This window comes from Triturus cristatus, chromosome 1_2 (assembly GCF_964204655.1).
Source record: "Triturus cristatus chromosome 1_2, aTriCri1.1, whole genome shotgun sequence".
In the NCBI taxonomy this organism is placed as follows: domain Eukaryota; kingdom Metazoa; phylum Chordata; class Amphibia; order Caudata; family Salamandridae; genus Triturus; species Triturus cristatus.
Window position 1 is genome coordinate 782,512,541 of NC_140580.1, and position 21,481 is coordinate 782,534,021.

The 21,481-nt window shown below is 44.2% G+C and overlaps 1 protein-coding gene across 3 annotated transcripts in view; it reads left to right on the top strand.

Moving 5' to 3' along the window:
* Positions 1-21,481, top strand: part of RHOBTB1 (Rho related BTB domain containing 1) — a 293,856-nt gene that overhangs the window by 169,513 nt on the left and 102,862 nt on the right. For 2 of the 3 annotated variants that reach the window (XM_085608792.1, XM_085608794.1), the window contains 2 exons: positions 4,298-4,499; positions 6,167-6,270. In XM_085608792.1, the coding sequence (XP_085464918.1) occupies positions 4,308-4,499; positions 6,167-6,270 (296 nt within the window). In that variant the 5' untranslated portion in view covers positions 4,298-4,307. Of the gene's footprint in view, positions 1-4,185; positions 4,500-6,166; positions 6,271-21,481 lie in introns of those variants that run through there. The other variant, XM_085608793.1, reaches the window with a different exon arrangement.

Consider the following 21,481-nt stretch of genomic DNA (forward strand, 5'->3'; position numbering starts at 1 on the left):
AAAGGGCGCAGACACCAATTTTGCTTCTGAGGAGCACAGTGATCTTTTTGGTACGTACCAATGGAATTGCAGATTTTAGGTAGTTGGGCCCAGTTCCTTGAAGGGCTTTATGAACCAATCACAGAGCTTTAAACTTAACACGGTTTTAGGTCTCGCCTACACAGCGCACATGCCTTGCATTGGAGGAGACCTCTTGTAATCGATTCGGTTTTGAGGGCAAAAACATTGCTTTGAATGGCAACGTGTGCACGTTTGGCGATTCCTTTGCGGGAGCGAGCGGCACCATGTGTTCGCAATTATCGCGCTCGCTCCCACAATGTAAATGCTGCGTGTCCCTGCCGCACTCCCCACCCCCCCACTTGTTTTGGGTGGCGGTGGGGAATGGGAGAGTTGGTTTGTGCGCATTCTCCTTTCAACTTCCACATGTCGTGGAATAGAAAGGCCATAATGCTGGCGTTTGTAGACCGGAAATTTGTTTTTTCCTGAGGTGAAGTGGTGTTTAGATTTGACTTCGCGTCAGGGCCCCTCTCGCTGTTCTTGTGTCTTCCCTTGCAGTGAGACAGCGGGTTATCCCCGCCCACGCCTCAACAGTCGGAAGGAAAGGAGAAGCAGCAGAGGGGAATTCCGCCATCAGACCCCAGGACTTGTTTTCATTGACATTAATGTCACAGGGTCAGAGGTGCCACATTTTCAAACTCGCCACCAAACACAACTGCGGGTCGCCCCCAAATATCGTTGCGTTCTGCCTCCCAGCGAGAACCAATGAGTCCCTAACCCAGTCTCAGAGAACATGTTTGTTTACCTGCTTGGTGCTGAAGTTGAAGCCCAGGTACTTGGCAGAAGAGGCCATGTTCCAAGCAGGATGCTGGATCTCTGCTCTGCCGATAGCCTGTGGCTTCTGCTGGGTTCCGGGAAGTCGGAGCAAATTGTGTACTGCAGTCCACCCGGTTTTCCTGCTGGTGGATGTTTTCAATTCGAAGTAAATTAGTAACTAGCAAAAGCTGCTATTTTTGAAGCACTCTGCGCCGTTTTGTCGAGGGTAAACCTAAAACCCTATTGCTTGCATTTTATTATCGGACATGCGTATAATCTACATGCCAGCTCTTTATCTGTAGTAGACTTTTAATTTATTTTGTACAGGTTGCTGTATTTTTTTTAGCTTTTTCTTTTTTACCCCCTCCATTTACCCCAATCGCATATTTCAGTCTAATGCAAGCTAGAGGCAAGCACATTTTCCCTAATTGCTATCCAATTAAAGACATGCGCTAATCATGGATAAATGAAGTTAATCTGGTTGTTAAGCACTTCTTCCTTTATCACTCTTCAGTGTGATGCAGCTCGTGACGGGTGTTCACCAGCAAAATGCTACACCTAACACAGTTCAAGTAAAAGTGGAAGAAAGTGCAGTAATGTTGTAGCTGGTCATTGTTAATGCTATATGGCAAAGCATAATTTCCTGCTTTTTGTCTTTGGGTTAGGGTGACCAGATTATTCTAAGGCAAAAACCGTAACATTATATAACAAGCATTGGCATAGCCAATAGCTCTCGCCTTTGGGACCGTATAAGTGTTTACCCAGACAACAGTTGATGATGTTGCACCAAGGATATTGTGCTGCATAACTAACTACTTATAAGCTCCCAAAGGCGAGACCTATTGGCTACGCCAATGCTTGTTTAAGGGGCAGCCAGTGAAGCCTTCTAATCTCAGCCGAGATTTCATGTGCTTATATTTGAATTTAAATTGCATCAGATGGCATCTTAGTGGAGAGGCCTGTAACTGAGATCCAAATGGCTCCTATTTAATTGATGTTCCCAACAAAAAAGGATGCCGGGCCTGGTGGGCAAACAATACGAGGCATTGCAGTAGCATCTGAGTAGTGTGTGCCACAGCATTTATTATCGGCCAGGTGTCACAGCCAATGACTGTCATCATCACATTAATCCTTCACTAATTGTCTTTATCCTCTCAGTCCCAGCAGATTAGATTGGCTTGTGTTTTGAGTTATGCTCTTCTGTATACGGGACGTCCCTTACTGCTCTCCGCGTATTACCGTGTGTTGCTCTACAATCCTCTTGACTGAAAAGGTCAGAGGTGAGAATTAGTAAAGCCATCCCAGCACAACTGTAACCCTAGATTAAAGGTTCTGTCTGGGTCAGTCGGGCCTGTATGTTGAAGCACTAAACGCTTTGGTCTTCCCGCTGTACTGATATTGCTCTAAATGCAAAACGAGTTTGAATATCATAGATATTTGCACAGTTTGGTTTGCAAAAGATGTGCACTCCTTTCCAAAGTTGCAAATCCTCTTTATTTTGGAATGACTTCAACCCCTTTCTTCTGTTCGACTTTTCCATGGTTTGCATATTTTTGGTTTATGCAGAAATCAGAAAGATAAAGTGCCCTGAAGCATCCACATGTGGAGTTATATCAGAATTCCCTAAATGAGTAATTAAACAAACAGATAGAATTGACTCCGGCCATATTTACCCATCTTTGATAATAATGTATTTTTCCTGTGGCGTGGCTCAAACACTAACCATCCGAGCACACACAGACCAAACGTGCACATGAAGCACCCCAACACTGATGATCCAACTAAAACAATCAGTGTCCAGTCTAGTATAGACCAGGGCGCGAACCGTGAAGGTACCCAAAGTTCGACTGTGCCTTGAGTCCGTAGTGATGCAAAACAGCACTATACAAACCTTGGTAACGTCACATAACATGCACTTCTAGATAACTAGCCAGTATACGCAGTGCTTGAAATGGGAAAATAGAAGTGCAGCTACCCTGTACCAGAGTACCTGCTTGTTTCTGAGAAGTGCCGGTACTCTCCAATGAAAAGTATTGCATTTCTCTTGAGAAGTGCTGGTACTCTCCCTCTCAAAATAAAAAAAAGTGCCAGTCCTCCGTACCGAACAGTACCGGCCCATTTAAAGCACTATACGCCTGCTTGGGTTGACTCTTGCTCTTTGTTTACACTTAGACATGTATCTTTGGTTAGAGCTCATGTTTTTAAGGCAAGTCTTCGACGCATACCTGCAGCATGTTTTGTGAGTTAAAAAACTACATGATAGAAGGGTTGTACTTGTTCTACTCCTGCTGGGATGACTAGCTGCATAGCTGTGCGGCAATGATTGACTCAATTCTTGCTTATTTACACAAATTCGAACAAAAGGTGGAAACAAGAGCCTGTTCTTGAGAAATGTGAAGATTGGTTCAGTGTGGGCAGGGACATCTTAAGGATGGGGCAGGGACATCTTAAGGATGTTGGAGACCTAGGGCCCAACGTATTTTGGGGCCCCTGTTTAGAACAGCCTTGAATTGATGATCCAGTTTCAGCTCTTTCACGCCCTCTTTTGACAGCTCACTGACAGTGCAGTTGCACACTGCTCCAAATTCTAAATGTGCTTACATCTAATATTTAGGAATAGTGACCTGTGTTTTCAATATTGTAATACAGCAGCAGCTCACTAATATTACTGCAATTAATCTCTGTGACGTATGAATATGCGGGGTCCTGTTTTGATCTAAAGGAATGAAACAGTAAGGCAACTTTTCACTGCAAAATGTCTGTAATAGACTCACACGACACCCACTTTAAATTAAAGGAAAACGGTAATTAAAACAATATATTTGCTAAATATTCAAGGTCATCAGGACACGACTCTCTGCAGCACAGAGCTGGCTCTATCAGGGGGCCCGGGCCAGAGGACACTTTGCCCACGCCTTAAAACGTCTCTGAGTGTGGGACTGTGTTTTATTCTGCGATCTCCTTTTGACCTGCGCACAAAGATCTGTTGATTGTCAGGTATTTTGGCTCACTAATATAAAGTAAGAGGAAACCTGTTTCCACTGTTTTTCTTTAACCGTGCCTCTTCGCTTGTGCTTGTTTTGAAACAATCGGCTTTAGCAGACTCCAGGCCAGCGCGGGTTTGTACCAGGGTGAACCCGCAACCGAGCTTGCTCTAGAGGTCCTGATGTGGGGGGGGGCGGTTTCTTGGATGGCTGCAGTCATCCTGGCAGCAGCCAGATTTGACCTTCTGGAACAGGTTTATGTTTAGAGCAAACAGTAGGAAACGATGTTTACCAGGCCATAATGTTCTCAGTCAAAACACAGCACTTGTTTTTGTGCTGGAGTACAAAAGAGCTTCGCAGCCTCTGTCCACCCGTGTTTTATCCGATGCGCTCTTCAGTGGTGGCTGCTCCACTTGGCGAAGGGGACGTTTTAGGGGCTTCGCGCAATGGAGAGGCAACGTTTTGTAATGCGGGGAAATAAGTCACCTTTTCTCTTGTAGGTTCCTATAGATGGACACGGACATGGACTACGAAAGACCCAATGTCGAAACCATCAAGTGCGTGGTTGTGGGGGACAATGCCGTGGGGAAGACGCGCCTTATTTGTGCGAGGGCTTGTAATACCACCTTGACCCAGTACCAGCTGCTGTCGACGCATGTACCCACTGTCTGGGCCATCGACCAGTACCGCGTCTGCCAAGAGGTATGGTTTCTCGCATTTATAATGACTCGTATTACGTACTGTTTCCTAGAAAGTGTCATACGCAGTGTCCTTAAGGACTGCATTCAGGTCACACGCACAGTGACATCCTCTGTTTACCACATTGAGTTACAGTGTTTTTTGTGTATCCAAGTTAGAGTTGGCATTGTTCCATTAACTTATACCCTGGATGGAATACCTCTTCTTCAAGGACTGAGAGACAGGGCTTAACTTGTCTGTCATCACTCTAGTCCGGACAGCGGACAGAAGCAATTGAGCTATCATGAGCATTCTTCTATGTCATATTTCTACTTATCCCATAGTTTAACTTATTAATGCATTACATTAACATTTCTACCCCATAACCAAGAAGCCAATGATCCAAAAAATAAATAAAAATTCAAAGAAAACCATACCCGTATATTTTTCGGACTAGGTAGGGTGGGCCAAATGTGTGAAATAGAGTAAACAATGTTGATGAAAAATGTTGTAGTGTTTCCTGCCTGTGTTAGGGCAAACACAGCCTAAGCTGTGTAAGGTATTAGTGTACGGCAGACCTGCCTGGTATCTGTGAAGCAGAGTAACAACAAGCGTCCTCACAGAAGAGTTGAGTTTGAAGTTTGGGAAAGATTTGACCAGACAGAAGCATGTTTATTATTGGTGTTTATTATTCGTGTCCTAAATAAAAAATAAATAAAAAATATGGAATCAGCTACTGAATTTAGGCAGTTAATGCAAGTGTGCTCTGCAGTGTTTCAAATACTCGCTTTCAAGTCAATAGGTCAATGAGATTGTTGTATTTGTAGGTTAATTTGTAGAGCACAAACTTAGAGTCTAAGGTGCAGAGCTCTGAATGTGTGGGATAATCTAAAATACCCAGTGCTTAATTTGTAAAACAATAAGTGCCAGGGCTCTCATCAGGAGGCTGCTGCAGTTTGCACCACACATTGCCCTTCCAGCTGCCAATGATAGGAGCAACATAACTACTAACCATCACACTCCTACAAGTGTGACAATGTGGGCTATTCCAGGCCCCCAACGCTATAAAAATGGCTTGGACGGCAAATAGTAATCATTTTTAATGTATATTGAATTAATGATTAACTGTTGTTGTAGTTATTTCTCTAAATTAGCTAGACTGCTCCACCTTGTGGCAGACTGTCACAAGCACTGGTGTTGAAAATTAAGAACCGGTGCAAATCCACCGGCTCAAATTAAGCACTGAAAATACCACGCAGTGGAGGGTGCACCAGCTTTGGCCTTCGAGAAGAGCAAGCCCAGTGTGTATTGAAGTATTTCTTACAACAATATCTTCCTAAAAATCAGATGAATTTCAAGCATGACATTGACAAAGTTTCTAATAACTCTGTGCATTCATTAAACAAGAGTTGATCTATATTTGTGAGAAATTAAGTTGCAGAGGACTGATATAAGGGAAGGTGTGTAAGTAATACCGCGTTGCATGAAAATCTCGTCTTTGGTCCTGGTAGCGTACTCATTGTCCGGCTGCGTTTTTGTGATGTGCGGAGAGCATGCTACTCAGAAGCCAATAATAATAATGTTTGTTCTGGTTAATAATTGATCCACTTAAGTTTTCACAATGAAACTGAGTGGCAGTGGATATTGACCTAAATGACCAGCATTAATTTACTGCATTGCATTTTTTGTAGGTCCTTGAGCGCTCGCGGGATGTTGTCGATGAAGTGAGCGTTTCTCTTCGGCTGTGGGATACATTTGGTGACCACCACAAGGACAGGCGCTTTGCTTATGGAAGGTAAGTGCACAGGAACACTGCCTGTGAAAACAATATTTTCACATTGTTCTCCATGAGCCTCAGTTGAGGGGAAGGGTATACCAGGAAGTGCAGAGCTTGACTTCCTAGGTGTCATTGTTGTTCAATAAATAACGTGATTGTATGGTTCCTGTTCAGTGCTTCCTTAAGTTCTGACATGACTGGTGAATTATAGTGTAGAGTGCTTCCTGATGTGGACACCTGGGTTATTGAGTTTCCTGCTCTGACATGGCTGATGGAGTGAGTCCTGCTGAATACTTGCTGATGAGGTAAAACGACTTGTTGAGTAATTACTGCTCAGTTCTTCATAATGAGTGGGCATGGCTGATGGAGTAATTACTGCTCTGTACTTCATAATGAGGAAACATGCTGATGGAATAATTACTTCTCAGTACTTCATAATGAGGTAACATGCTGATGGAATAATTACTACTCAGCACTTCATAATAAAATAACATGGCTGATGGAGTAATTACTACTCAGTACTTCATAATGAGGTAACATGGCTGATGGAGTAATTACTTCTCAGTACTTCATAATGAGGTAACATGCTGATGGAGTAATTACTACTCAGTACTTCATAATGAGGGAACATGCTGATGGAATAATTACTTCTCAGTACTTCATAATGAGGTAACATGCTGATGGAGTAATTACTTCTCAGTACTTCATAATGAGGTAACATGCTAATGGAATAATTACTTCTCAGTACTTCATAATGAGGTAACATGCTGATGGAGTAATTACTTCTCAGTACTTCATAATGAGGTAACATGGCTGATGGAGTAATTACTTCTCAGTTCTTCATAATGAGTGGGCATGGCTGATGGAGTAATTACTGCTCTGTACTTCATAATGAGGAAACATGCTGATGGAATAATTACTTCTCAGTACTTCATAATGAGGTAACATGGCGATGGAGTAATTACTACTCAGTACTTCATAATGAGGTAACATGCTGATGGAGTAATTACTTCTCAGTACTTCATAATGAGGTAACATGGCTGATGGAGTAATTACTTCTCAGTACTTCATAATGAGGTAACATGCTGATGGAATAATTACTTCTCAGTACTTCATAATGAGGTAACATGCTGATGGAATAATTACTACTCAGCACTTCATAATGAAGTAACATGGCTGATGGAGTAATTAGTACTCAGCACTTCCTAATGAGGGAACATGCTGATGGAATAATTACTTCTCAGTACTTCATAATGAGGTAACATGCTGATGGAGTAATTACTTCTCAGTACTTCATAATGAGGTAACATGCTAATGGAATAATTACTTCTCAGTACTTCATAATGAGGTAACATGCTGATGGAATAATTACTACTCAGCACTTCCTAATGAAGTAACATGGTTGATGGAGTAATTAGTACTCAGCACTTCATAATGAGGGAACATGCTGATGGAGTAATTACTTCTCAGTACTTCATAATGAGGTAACATGCTGATGGAGTAATTACTTCTCAGTACTTCATAATGAGGTAACATGCTAATGGAATAATTACTTCTCAGTACTTCATAATGAGGTAACATGCTGATGGAATAATTACTACTCAGCACTTCATAATGAAGTAACATGGCTGATGGAGTAATTAGTACTCAGCACTTCATAATGAGGAAACATGCTGATGGAATAATTACTTCTCAGTACTTCATAATGAGGTAACATGGCGATGGAGTAATTACTACTCAGTACTTCATAATGAGGTAACATGCTGATGGAGTAATTACTTCTCAGTACTTCATAATGAGGTAACATGGCTGATGGAGTAATTACTTCTCAGTACTTCATAATGAGGTAACATGCTGATGGAATAATTACTTCTCAGTACTTCATAATGAGGTAACATGCTGATGGAATAATTACTACTCAGCACTTCATAATGAAGTAACATGGCTGATGGAGTAATTAGTACTCAGCACTTCCTAATGAGGGAACATGCTGATGGAATAATTACTTCTCAGTACTTCATAATGAGGTAACATGCTGATGGAGTAATTACTTCTCAGTACTTCATAATGAGGTAACATGCTAATGGAATAATTACTTCTCAGTACTTCATAATGAGGTAACATGCTGATGGAATAATTACTACTCAGCACTTCCTAATGAAGTAACATGGTTGATGGAGTAATTAGTACTCAGCACTTCATAATGAGGGAACATGCTGATGGAGTAATTACTTCTCAGTACTTCATAATGAGGTAACATGCTGATGGAGTAATTACTTCTCAGTACTTCATAATGAGGTAACATGCTAATGGAATAATTACTTCTCAGTACTTCATAATGAGGTAACATGCTGATGGAATAATTACTACTCAGCACTTCATAATGAAGTAACATGGCTGATGGAGTAATTAGTACTCAGCACTTCATAATGAGGTAACATGCCGATGGAGTAATTACTTCTCAGTACTTCATAATGAGGTAACATGCTGATGGAGTAATTACTTCTCAGTACTTCATAATGAGGTAACATGGCTGATGGAGTAATTACTTCTCAGTACTTCATAATGAGGTAACATGCTGATGGAATAATTACTTCTCAGTACTTCATAATGAGGTAACATGCTGATGGAATAATTACTACTCAGCACTTCATAATGAAGTAACATGGCTGATGGAGTAATTTGTACTCAGCACTTCATAATGAGGGAACATGCTGATGGAATAATTACTTCTCAGTACTTCATAATGAGGTAACATGCTGATGGAGTAATTACTTCTCAGTACTTCATAATGAGGTAACATGCTAATGGAATAATTACTTCTCAGTACTTCATAATGAGGTAACATGCTGATGGAATAATTACTACTCAGCACTTCCTAATGAAGTAACATGGTTGATGGAGTAATTAGTACTCAGCACTTCATAATGAGGGAACATGCTGATGGAGTAATTACTTCTCAGTACTTCATAATGAGGTAACATGCTGATGGAGTAATTACTTCTCAGTACTTCATAATGAGGTAACATGCTAATGGAATAATTACTTCTCAGTACTTCATAATGAGGTAACATGCTGATGGAATAATTAGTACTCAGCACTTCATAATGAGGTAACATGCTGATGGAGTAATTACTACTCAGCGCTTCATAATGAAGTAACATGGCTGATGGAGTAATTACTACTCGGCACTTCATAATGAAGTAACATGGCTGATGAAGAACACCCTGCTCAGTATTTATTGATTAAATAGCATGGATGATGGAGTACTTGCTGCTCAGGGTGTCCAGATAAGATAAAATGGCTGACAAAGTGATTGCTGCTTAGGAGACCTTGATGAGATAATGTGGCTGATTGAGTGATTACTTCTCGGTACCGTGCTGAGATAATGTGGCTGATGCAGTGATTATTTGGGCGACATGCCTTATGGGTGAACTTCTGCTCTGTACTTCTTCATGCAGTGATATTCCAAATGGGGAGATCTTGTTCAGTAATAATAATGTTTACATCAGTCGTCAAGGTCAAATCTGCTCTTCTGACAGTTTTTTTTTTTTGCTCTACTAAAATTCAGGCAAACCTAAACTCTGGTTGACATTGTCAATATTATCCTATTCTGAAAAATTATCAAAAAACGTGTGCCTTAAAGAACACCTTATGCCTGGATTTTGGAAATCATTGCCTTGAAAGAATTTGCCTGGATGCCCCTCCAAATGAAGATTTAGCCCCCAGAGAATGGGTCAATTTGTTTTTCTGACCACGCATTAAGGATAGGATAAATGGCTGGACAATTTTCTTATTGTCCTCCATTTTTTTCAAGCATAACAAGTGAAAAATCCTACTTTTTCTAAACTGGACGTAACATGTCTACTCCCTATAAAGCTGCAAATGCATGTGAAAATATACATCCCTCCATGACCCATGCATGCCAGAAGTTTGATTTCATAAGAAGACGTAGTGCTTCATTATGGAGATCTCTACAGTAGCCATGTTCTTCCTACCGCCTTCCTGTCCTACTTTCCTGTGTCCCTATACTTATTCCAAGTCTCTGAATAGGCCAGGGTGAAACTGTTTTATTTATTTTACCTGAGTACACACATTTTTTAGAAAAAAAAACATGAAATGAGCTCAAGAGAAAAGTATGGATTCTGTTCCTTAAAAGAGAAGAGGACTTGCACCCAGGCAGCTTGTGCCACCATAAACTGCAAAACATGGTCGAGATGGGCGAAGGTCACCAACGGCCATTCTGATTGGCTGGCTGCAGACAATCGTAATGTCCAAAAAATAGGGAACTGTTCTTATTGATTGAAAGGGTGGATAGTCAGATTTGTTGAAACCGCATGTTATTCAACAATCTGAAAGGTCACACATTTCTTTTTTTAAAAAAAAAATTTTTTCACACATTTCTAATGTATCTGAAAAGTCCCAATGCCTTATTGGTAAGATGCTCCAAACAAGCCAGACATCTTTAAAATGGTGTCAGCCATATATAGCAATGAAAAACATGGGACAGGCTACTTTCAAACTTCCATTAAGAAAACTGGCCTCCATTGGCTCTGCTAGAACATTATTATGTTTACCTGACCCTTGTCCTAATCCGTTTCACCTAGCAGTTTGAAAAACTTCAACTTGACCCATCTCTGCCTCTCTTGCATTGTGCCTGTCTGGAGCCCAAGGCCATGTTGTGCCTCAAAAATCTGCAAAATATATGAATTACAATATAGATGAGTACATTTTGACGAGCCACTCATTCTGTGGTGTAGGTGTTTTGGGAGATACTCTGTATTCATGACTCGCTTGAAATTTAAATGATCGTATAAAATTAGGTTTCTAAAAATACAGCCAAAAAATCATGCCACGTTTTGAGCTAGATAACAAAAAAACAAAGAATACATTTGTTACCCCAATATTTGTACATAAGACTGTGAATCTAATATAAAAAATGATATGGGTAGGATATAAAATATTTATTTTGTTACACGCAATTTGCGGGTTTACTTCTGAAATATCATTATGTAAACCAGCCACTGTTGGATCTCGAACCCAAGGCCCCCGACGCTTCCGGCTGCTGTCAGATGAGGTCAGCGTGCCACCCTGACAGACACAATATCCTGCAGCACGTCCATTATCTGCGACATCAATGCTTTCTGAGAGGCCAGTGAGCGCGCGCACAAATGGAAGCCTCGTGTGCAGTTTGTAAAATCGATTCGGCGTTATTGACACAACATTGAGCTATGTTTAGTCCCTAAACAGCACACAGCATTGCGTCTCTTTATCTTCCGAAATTATGGGAAGAAGCTAATCCTTTTATTTATTAATGAGTCAAGTGAAAACCGATGAGGTAGCCTGCTCTCGGTTTTCTCGCTGTAGAATCGACACGTGAGGTAAAGCTGAAACAAATTGCGTTTGAATTGAAAGCTTAGGGGAAAAAACTAATTTTCCTGCTGAGTAAAGACACTGAATATGAATCATGGTTAAGATGTCGTTTTCCAGTAGCGTGGAGCTGCTGTAGCTAATAGATTCTTGATTGTGTTAAATCGCATTATAGATTTGCATAATGTTGCTTCGGTCTCATTCTTTTTTAGACTAGAAACATGCCTCCGAAAGGATGTCGGACACATAATATTCTACAGGCAGGAGCTAGTTGGGCTACAAGCTTGGATGCAAGACAATGGAATTCCTTCATATTGTCAAGCTTTTTCAAGACCAAAGAACAGCACCATCGACCAAGTGTTTCGGTTTGGAGTGATCTACTGGAAATATGTTATCATCAAGCAGGACCATCTACATGTCGCCTTTATTGATTTAAGGGTGGTCTTTGATTTTGTCCCGTTGATTCTTATGGCATTCCACCTGACCTTTTAAGAATATTAAAGTTTTTGCACTCGGACACATACGCACAGGTGAGATGAAACTCTGGAGGGGTCCTCATGCTCAGGATTCCGACAAACTGAGGGGTAAGACAAGGCTGTGTGTTTGCGCCAACGTCGTTTAGTTTATATATAAATAGAGCTGCCAATTGGCTGTCACAATGCAGACATGATGCTCTTAAATCTTCAGGCGTCAGCCTGCCAATACTCATGTTTGCCGACAACACGCTTCTTATATGTAGAATATCAGCTAGGATCCGAATTTTGTTGGATAGATTTTCTAAATGTTGTGCCATAAGAGGCCTGGAGGTAAATCCCTCCAAATCAAAATTTCTGCCATTAAATCCCCGTCGGCCCGTCAAGGGTACTATGACCCTGGAAGGGGTGCCCCTTGAACAGGTTAGACAATTCGATTACTTAGGTGTGAGATTGGCAGGCCCCTAGCTTGAGAAAAGTGAGAGGATCCTACACCAAAGGGCTTCTGCCATAGGTAGGAAATATAGGACCTCCTCAAGTGGCACTATAAGCCCTGCTGTTGAAGTGTTTATGGCTACAGCAGTTGCAAGGGCAATTTATGGGGCTGAACTTTGGGGCAATGTAGATGTAACTTCACTCGCTCAGATTGATAATACGTTTATCAGATCTCTTTTTAATCTTCCCAAAGTACTCCTCTCATACCCCTTCCTCTTGATCTTTCATTAAAGCTAATTGATCACGTCGCCCAATTAAAGCCCTTGTTGTATGGGATCCGTCTGTGGTCCACCGAGGAATTGGCAGCCTACAGGGAGTCTCTGGAGAAACTAATTAATATTGACAAAATGTCCGCACTCCATGGCTAAGAAAAATTAAACAAGTTTCAGAAACTATCAAGATGGAGGACGTGTGGACATCTCCAGCTACATTAGCAAAATACATTATAGTTAAGTGAAAACAATTCTATTGGGACTTTCAACAATCAATCATGGAATTTTGAAGTGCGCTACTCACCCGTGAGGGTCTCAAGGCACTGGGTGGGGGGGAGGGAGCAGCTCCGGTCAGTCGAAGAGCCAGGTCTTGAGGGCCTTCCTGAAGATGTCCGGGGGGGCTGCTTCTGATGTCAATCGGGAGCTCGCTCCGGGTCTTTGCCGCGATGTAGGAGAAGGTTCTTCCACCTGTTCTTGCTCTGCGTATGCGCAGGGGTACGGCGAGGGCGAATTCAGTGGAGCAGAGGTTTTTCTTGGCTACGTGGAAGGCGATTCTATCGGTGAGATATTGGGGTTCGGTGTTGTGGAGGCATTTTTAGGTGTGGATGAGTATCTTGAAACTTACTCTCTTCTCGACGGGGAGCCAGTGTAGGTTTCGCAGGTGTTGGGTGATGTGTTCGTGTCGAGGGATGCTGAGGACGAGTCTGGCTGCGGTGTTCTGTATGGTATGGAGTTTGCGGAGCAGAGACTTGTTGACCCCGGCGTTGAGGGCGTTTCTGTTGTCGAGTCTGCTGGTTATGAGTGCGTGGGTGACGGTCTTTCTTGATTCAGTGGGGATCCATTTGAAGGTCTTCCGGAGGATGCAGAGGGTGTTGAAACAGGTGGAGGCGATGGCGTTAATCTGTCGGGTCATGTAGAGGGTGGAGTTGAGTACGATGCTGAGGTTCCGGGCGGGGTCCGTGGTGGTGGGGGGGCTGCTGACGGCGGTGGACCACCAGGTGTTGTCCCATGCTGAGGCGGAAGGTCCAAGGATGAGGACCTCTGTCATCTCCGAGTTGAGCTTCAGGCAGCTGCTGCTCATCCAGGATGCAACGTCCTTCATTCCTTCCTGGAAGTTGAGTCTGGTGGTGATGGGGATGGGGTCCTTGGTGAGGGAGAGGATGAGCTGGGTGTCGTCTGCGTAGGATTCTATGCTGAGCCCATGCTGTCTGACGATGGCGGCGAAGGGGGCCATGTAGATATTGAAGAGTGTCAGGCTGAGCGACGATCCTTGGGGTACTCCGCAGTTGATCTCTGTGAGTTCGAGAGGAAGGGTAGAAGTCTGAATCTTTGGGTTCTGCCGGTGAGGAAGGAGCAGAGCCAGTCGAGGGCGGTTCTCTGTATGCCGGCATCGTGGAATCTGTTGGTGAGTGTGGGTGGGAGATGGTGTTAAAGGCTGCAGAGAGGTTGAGTAGAATCAAGGCTGCGGTGTGGCCTTTGTCGAGGAGGGTGCGGATGTCACGTGTAGCGCCGAATAAAGCGGTCTCGGTGTTGTGGTTGCGGCAGAATCCGGATTGGGAGGGGTGGAGGATGGAGTTTTCTTCGATAAATTTCTTTCGTTGGGCATTGACGGTCTTCCCGGTGACTTTGGCTGCAAAGGGGAGGAGGGAGATGGGTCGGTAGTTCTTGAGGTCCGTAGGATCTGCTGAGGGCTGCTTGAGAACGGCCTTGACTTCTGCGTGTTTCCAGTCATCGGGGAAGTGCCGGTTTCGAAGGTGGCGTTGATGGTGCGTTGTAATTCTGGTGCGATGGCAGCGGCGGCTCTGTGGAAGATGTGCGGGGGCAGGGGTCCATGGGGGCTTCTGAGTGGATGCCTTTCATGGTTGATGTTGTGTCTTCGGTGGTGACTGGGGTCGAAGAGGAGATGGTGGGCTGTCTGGCGATGCTGGAGGAGAGAGTGGGTTCTGAGTCTGGTGTCTGTTAGTTGAAGTTGTAATAGAGGGCCTTGATTTTCAGGTGAAAGTAGGAGCCGAGATTGTTGCAGAGGTCCTGGGAGGGGGTGATGTCTGTGGTTTCGCTAGGGGGTTTGGTGAATTCCTAGATGATGCTGAAAAGTTCCTTTAAGTTGCTGGAGTTGGCGAGGATCTTTGCCTAGATGAAGGTCCTTTTGGTGGTTCTGATGAGATGTTGGTATTCTGTCATGGAGTTCTTGTATGTGGCGAGGTTTTCCAAGGGTTTTTCTTTTTCTCCAATTCTTCTCGAGCCATCTGCAGGTGCATCTTGATTCTTGGAGGTCGGTGGTGAACCAGGTGGCCTTTCTGGGGCGCTGTCTGTCTGGGTTGCGAAGGGGCGCGAGTTTGTCTGTGCAGTTGGTGATACATTTGTGGAGTTCTTTGGCTGAGAGGTTGGCGTCGGTCGTGGTGGAGGGGGCATCGCGGTTTAGGGTGGAGTTGAGCTGCTCCTCAGTGACCTTGCTCCAGTTCGTTCATGGAGGGTGGAGTGTCGGTTTGTGGGGGGCGGGGTGCCGGTTTGGGGGTGGTGGGTATGTCGACGTGAAAGTGCACACGTCCAAGGGGGTTGCATGGTGCGACTGAAGTGGATGTTGTTGCCTCCTGCAAAAATGGGGTTGAGGGTGTGTCCTGCCTTGTGGGTGGGGGTGGTGATGAGTCGTTTCAGTCCGAGGTTGGTGAGGATGTCCAGGAGGGTGGTGAAGTTGGGATCACTGAGTTTGTCAAGGTGGAAGTTGAGGTCTCCGATGAGTATGTAGTCCAGTGAGGTGATGCCGTGGGGTGCGATGAGGTCAGCGATGATGGTGGTGGTGGTGAACGCGGTTCGAGGTCTGGGAGGTCTGTAGGCGAGGGTGCCACGTAGGGTCGTTCTGGGGCTGGTCTGGATCTAGCGGTGGAGGTGTTCGGTGGGCTGTCGCTCGTGCTGGAGGTGATGAGTCAGAGGGACTTCTTGTGTGTGATAGCCAGTCCTCCTCCTGGGCGGTTGGGGCGGTCCTTCCTCTGTATCTTGTATCCATCGGGGATGGCGATGTCTGGAGCAGAGGTGGAGTTGGTCCATGTTTCTGTGAAGAAGGCGACTTCTGGTGAGAGGGTTTCGAGGAGGTCCCAGATCTCTATGACGTGTCTGTGCAGGGAGCACACATTGAAGAGGATGCACCTCAGGGCTTCGGGGATGCTGGCTTCCGGCATGGGGGCGGCGGCCATGGGGGTGCAGAGGGTAGTGAGGGTTGCGTGGCAGTGTAGGCAGGAGAACTGGCCGTGGGTGGTGTTCAGCGTAGCCGGCTGGCAGTTGTTGTTCGTTCTGGGGTTGAGTGCGAGGAGGACAGCAGAGTCGTAGCGGTGGGTGGTCGGAGAACCAGGGTCCCTGGCTCTGGTTGCGGTCGGGTCACAGACTGGAGCAGACAAGTTTGCCTTTCGCGTGCTAGTGGTGCTTTCGATGTGCTGCCGCACAGCGGCAACCATTAAATAGGGGAGGGAAGTGCAGCTGGGAGGCGGGAGTCAGCAGGGGGAGTGGCTGTGGGGGCAGCAGCGGCGGGAAGGTGCGATGAATGGGCACGTGGGACCCAATAAGGGCACAAAAGGCAACTTAACAACAAAAAATATTAATTACCTGGCAGAAAAAAACAAAGTACAGGCACAATTACTAATCCAGGCACAAAAAAGCTCACCAGGAACAAAACGGGTGACAGGTCTCGAACACCTACTCACCAGGAGAGGTGATGGGGCAGCGGCATAACAGTGGAGCTGCTGGGGCAGAGGGCAGAATCCCTGACCAGGAGGTCAGAGGTCTTGCTTGCACTCCCGAGGTGCGGCCGGCATTAAATAGGGGAGGGAAGCGCCACTGGGAGGCGGGAGCAGGAGTCAGCAGGGGGAGGCGCCGTGGGGCCAACAGCGGCGGAAAAGGGTGACTAACGGGCACAGGGGACCCAGCAAGGGCACAAAAGGCAACTTAACAACAAAAAATAAAAATTACAAGGCAGAAAAACAAAGTACAGGGACAATTACAAATCCAGGCTCAAAAACACTTACCATGCACAAAACGGGTGACAGGTCTCAAACACCTACTCACCAGGAGAGGTGATGGGGCAGCGGCAGTGGCACAACAGCGGAGCTGAGCTGCTGGGGCGGAGTCCCTGACCAGAGGACGTTGCATATGAACAAATTTGGCGCAGCTACAAGTTGCAGATTATTATGGACCAGTTTTTAAATCACAAATGCAGTTTTAAATTTGGACCGTGTTTGGATAGAATAAGCCCCCCCAAACCCAATCAAGCACTTTATGTATTAAATCTAGATTTTGTATTCAGCTGTTGGCAAAAAAATAAAATGGTCTTCTGTCTCAGGCTTCCACGGTCCATGCAGGTAACATCGGTGGGGCCGGGTAAGGGGGACTTTACAGGGACGATGCAGAGGGAAAAATAAATAAATAATTATATTTCCCTCTGCATCGTCTCTTGAAATCCCCCCATACCCGGCCCCACCGCCCCACCGTTGTTACCTGCACGGACCGCGGCTGCCTGAGACAGAAAACCATTTTTATTTTTGCCCAGTGTATGTTTTGCCTTATAGAAGGTGGCTCGTCCCAGTCTGCAAGCTTATGAATATTGTACATTACTAGGAAGAGAACAGAATTTTTAGATGTGACACAAGGGAATATGTGGTCTTTGCAGTTATTAGGTATTTGTATTGGGCATGGAGACTTAGATTAAATAAGCTTAGCATATCCTAATTGGTGCATGGATCCAAGGTGATAGTAATCAATTATTCAGAAATAGTATAATTTCTATATATTATTACGTTTGTAATTGTTGCCCAAAGGTTTTTATACTGTAATAGTTTATGATTAATTGTAATATGGTATTATTTTTGTATGTTGTTATGAAATGTGAATATTGTTTATATGCTTTGTACACCTTGCTTTTATGGTTTTCATAAACCGAAATAAAGCAGATTGATATTTCAATATTTTCAAATGTAGAAAAAAGCTATACAAGTCAATAGCAAACCTGATAGCATATTTTCAATACACATCAAAACACGTTTCCATTTCCTGTTGTTGGGGTGTTTCCTTATGGACATTTTCTGTAATATGAACTGAAATATGTGCAGATCAGGCTGGGGCGTAGTTTCGGAGGGGGGGGGGGGGTGTTTGGGGTGTTACACCCCCCTTATAAATGTATTTTCTGATAACTAGTTGAATACATGTGCTTTCAGTCGGGTATTGTGAAATGTCAGTCACCAGGGATTTTTACATACACACACACACACACACACACTGTCCCTCTCTGTTGTGAAAGTCCTCAGAATATTGGTTATTTTACCCAATATTGTGCTTTCTCTCTTAGTATCCCTACCAATCCTCATTCCTCTCCCTTTCCACTAGCCCTTAGGCCTCTCTCATGCACCCTGCTTGTCCTATAATGTATTTAAACATTACATGCCAGTTTGACTGCTGGAAAATCTGAAGCTGACCTCCCCTAACCCCCCAATTTACTGACCGACCTACACCCCTGAGTTCAGGTAGGGTCTTGCATTTGTGGTAGTAACAGCTTTCATGCTGCTTCTTGATGGTGAAGGGTCAGAAAGGAGTGGGACAATATAAGAGCTAGACCTATGTGTGAAGGATCTCCAAGGGGGTTAGCTTAGATTGAAATTCCCACTCTGTGTAAAGGAACGGAAAAGGATCGGAAAGGGGTGAGTGGAGACTTCAGGTCACTCAGTTTCACTATAAGCACCGACCTCACTCTGATACCAGCTCTCTACTGAAGAAGCTGAAACAGAAAGCAACTTCAGAACCATTGTTCAAGCCCTTGTGCTATTGTACCTGGATGGTGGCAGGGCCATGCTCCATGCTCTCCAAGGCTCCATACTGCCCCCATTAAGGGCATTCTACACACAACAACATGCCTCCTCAGGGACCTGAGGAAATATGACTACATAGTTACAGAGGAACTCTACTGGCTTCCCTTGCCATCCCACACCATCTCATGGCTTTTAGATCTCCAGTCCTTATCTTCATGCTGTAATCTGCAAAAGTCTATGTTCAGCTCTTGCTATCTAGCATACTTCGGATCCATCTCTTTAGCTTGTATGAGGTGTGTTCAAAAGAAACTCTGTGGCATTTACTACTGAGATTTTCCCATGCTATGCACAATCCTTTAATTTCTCTTCCAAGCCTGATCTTCTGGCCAGGGGCTCTCACTCGGAGTTTGTTCCCCTAATCACTGGTGAGCCTGCCTTGAACGTCACTGAGGCAATTTCTAGACCCCATCTAGGTGGTCCAGCCGCTGTGTTTAGGTAGTTGGCCCTAATGTTTGTATCTGATCTTAAATTTCCCTCAGGCACAGCCTTATAACCTACCAACGGGATGCATAGATTTCTTGATCTCCTCTGCCCCAAGTGTTCTCTCACCTAGAATTACTCATTGATCCTCCTGAGGTTTCTTTGGAGCCTTTTGTCACGTCTCCTAACTGTGTACCAAAATGACATCAACTGACCTTTAATAACCTCTAGTGGTGTTAGATCCTTTCTTGGTTCCTTCAGGCTGTCACCTTAGCTCTCTAGCATGATCCCAAAAGCGGGAACATTTCAGAGTACCCACTGACAGGCCTTGACTAGAGATCTCTCTTGGAATGTTGACATTTGTCCTCTTCACTCGCAGCTTTAGGTTGCTTAAGTTACTAAATGGTTTAGAAGTAGGGCATTGATCTACACTGAGCTGATTTTGCTTGAGTGCAGCATCTAGTCTAATTGAGATCTGAATACTTAACCACAATGGGCTGGGCCTCTCCTTAGGACCATTGTGGCCTGCTTACTTTTTGGTGGTGTCAACCATTTCATCAGTAGTGTGCTTCAGAGCTTCATTTACCAAGCACCTTCCTTAGATATGTTTCCTGTAGAGAGAGCATAAAAATGGCTAATCCTAGAAGCATGAAATAAGACCAGATGAGAATTCCTATATTTATCCACTGCACCCTTAGCATCTGCAGGACTCCTAATAGTCCGGGAATGACAAATGATTGACAGGATAAAGTTCCTCCACACACCTTGATATTTCTCACCCTCTCTAACTCATCGTCCAAGGTGAGCCTCTGCCAGGTTCTCGCTCCTGGTCATTGTTCTTTTTCAAGGTGCTCTCAAGCTAAAAGGGAGCCCTTTAAAAGATCCCAACCATTAGCTATCCCAGGACTGTACTCTCTCCCCAAAATTGACCCTTATTTAATTCTAATTCTGAAGATCTATTCTTGTTGTTACTCATCTCTGGAGGTCAATTCCCTTTTAGGATTACTACTTCATTCCCAGCTCTTCCTGGGCTAAATATCTGATTCCACTTAAACGTTGTCAGTGGTGGACTTCTTACTGAAAATCAAACAGACTTGCGATTACTTCTAACGTGGCTTCTCAGTGATCTCTTCAGTATTCCTCCCTCTGGTTCTGGCAGCCTGGTTTATTTGCCTGGAGCTTCAAAATCCCAGGAGGAGTCTAGACACCCGAGCCCCTTTTCGAAATTCTGTCCTGGAACTGCTGGTCTTACTTCTCAATGTTCCTTTTCAAAATGATGTTTTTAGGGACACCCTCAAGATCTGGAGAGTTCCCTTCCCTTCTTTTCCCCAACTGCAAAGAATCAAGTGAGCTTTTGTTATCCATGACCCCAGTCGTAGTGGGAATTGTTTATGGAACGTCCAACCTGACTATATCACAAACCATTGTGCAAAAAGGTGACAGGAACATCTGTCTCTATCTCTTCTTGTAGTCTACCAGCCTCCCCATGCTGAGGCTCTTCTAGCGGCAGCAATAATTAGAGCCTACCTTTGCAATTGCAGACAATAAACAGATCCTGACTGAGTGTGCTTGACTTTTCAGACTAAGTGCTAATGCCAGGGATTGAATTATGGCACTTAGGGTCTCAGTCTGCAGGTAAAATTGACTGAGATCTGCCTGTGGATGAGTGAAAATATTTGAAATTTCTTTGACTATAAAGAATTATTTGACACTTTCACAGATGATATTTTGGCCTGCTTCCGTGAATAATCCATTTTGGCATAGGTTTGAAGGTCATCTCCTCTCGATCCCCCTCTACACAGGTTCTATCATAGCATCCATTTTCCTAAAGGTTCGAATGTGAGAGTTTTTTTTCAGATTGAAGCACCCTATTTACCAGTTACTCTGACACTGGTCACTGTCTATGACGGCTCCAAGATATGAACTTTAGATCCTTGAGACACACCTTTTTCTCTAACAAATGTGGAGGCTCCTCTTCCACAAATGGTTTGCTTGGCTACTCTCAGAGGAGGCCTAAACATGAGGCTTTAGTGGCTTGAGTATCCTCTTCCATTTCTTCCTCTTCTGAAAACACATGATGGGTACTGATGTTGAGCCATACTGTTGTCGTGCTTGCTCCGAACCTCTCATTCACGCTTTTTTGATTCCCCCCACTGGGTTCCTCCTCTCTTAGTTGGTTTCAAGGATTGTGTCATAATATCTCTTTTTCTAGGGTCTTCGATGCCTTTTAGATCGCCACCTTATTTCTTCCTGTTCCACATGCACAGGTGTCAGTCGCGCCTCCTCAAGAATGTTGACTTGAGAGACTTGAGTTGTGTTGCAAGGCCAGGGTCCTTTTTTGTTTTTTACTTCTGCACTTGTGGGATGAGTCTTTACACTCCTTGTTTTTCATACGTCTCTTTACTTCTCC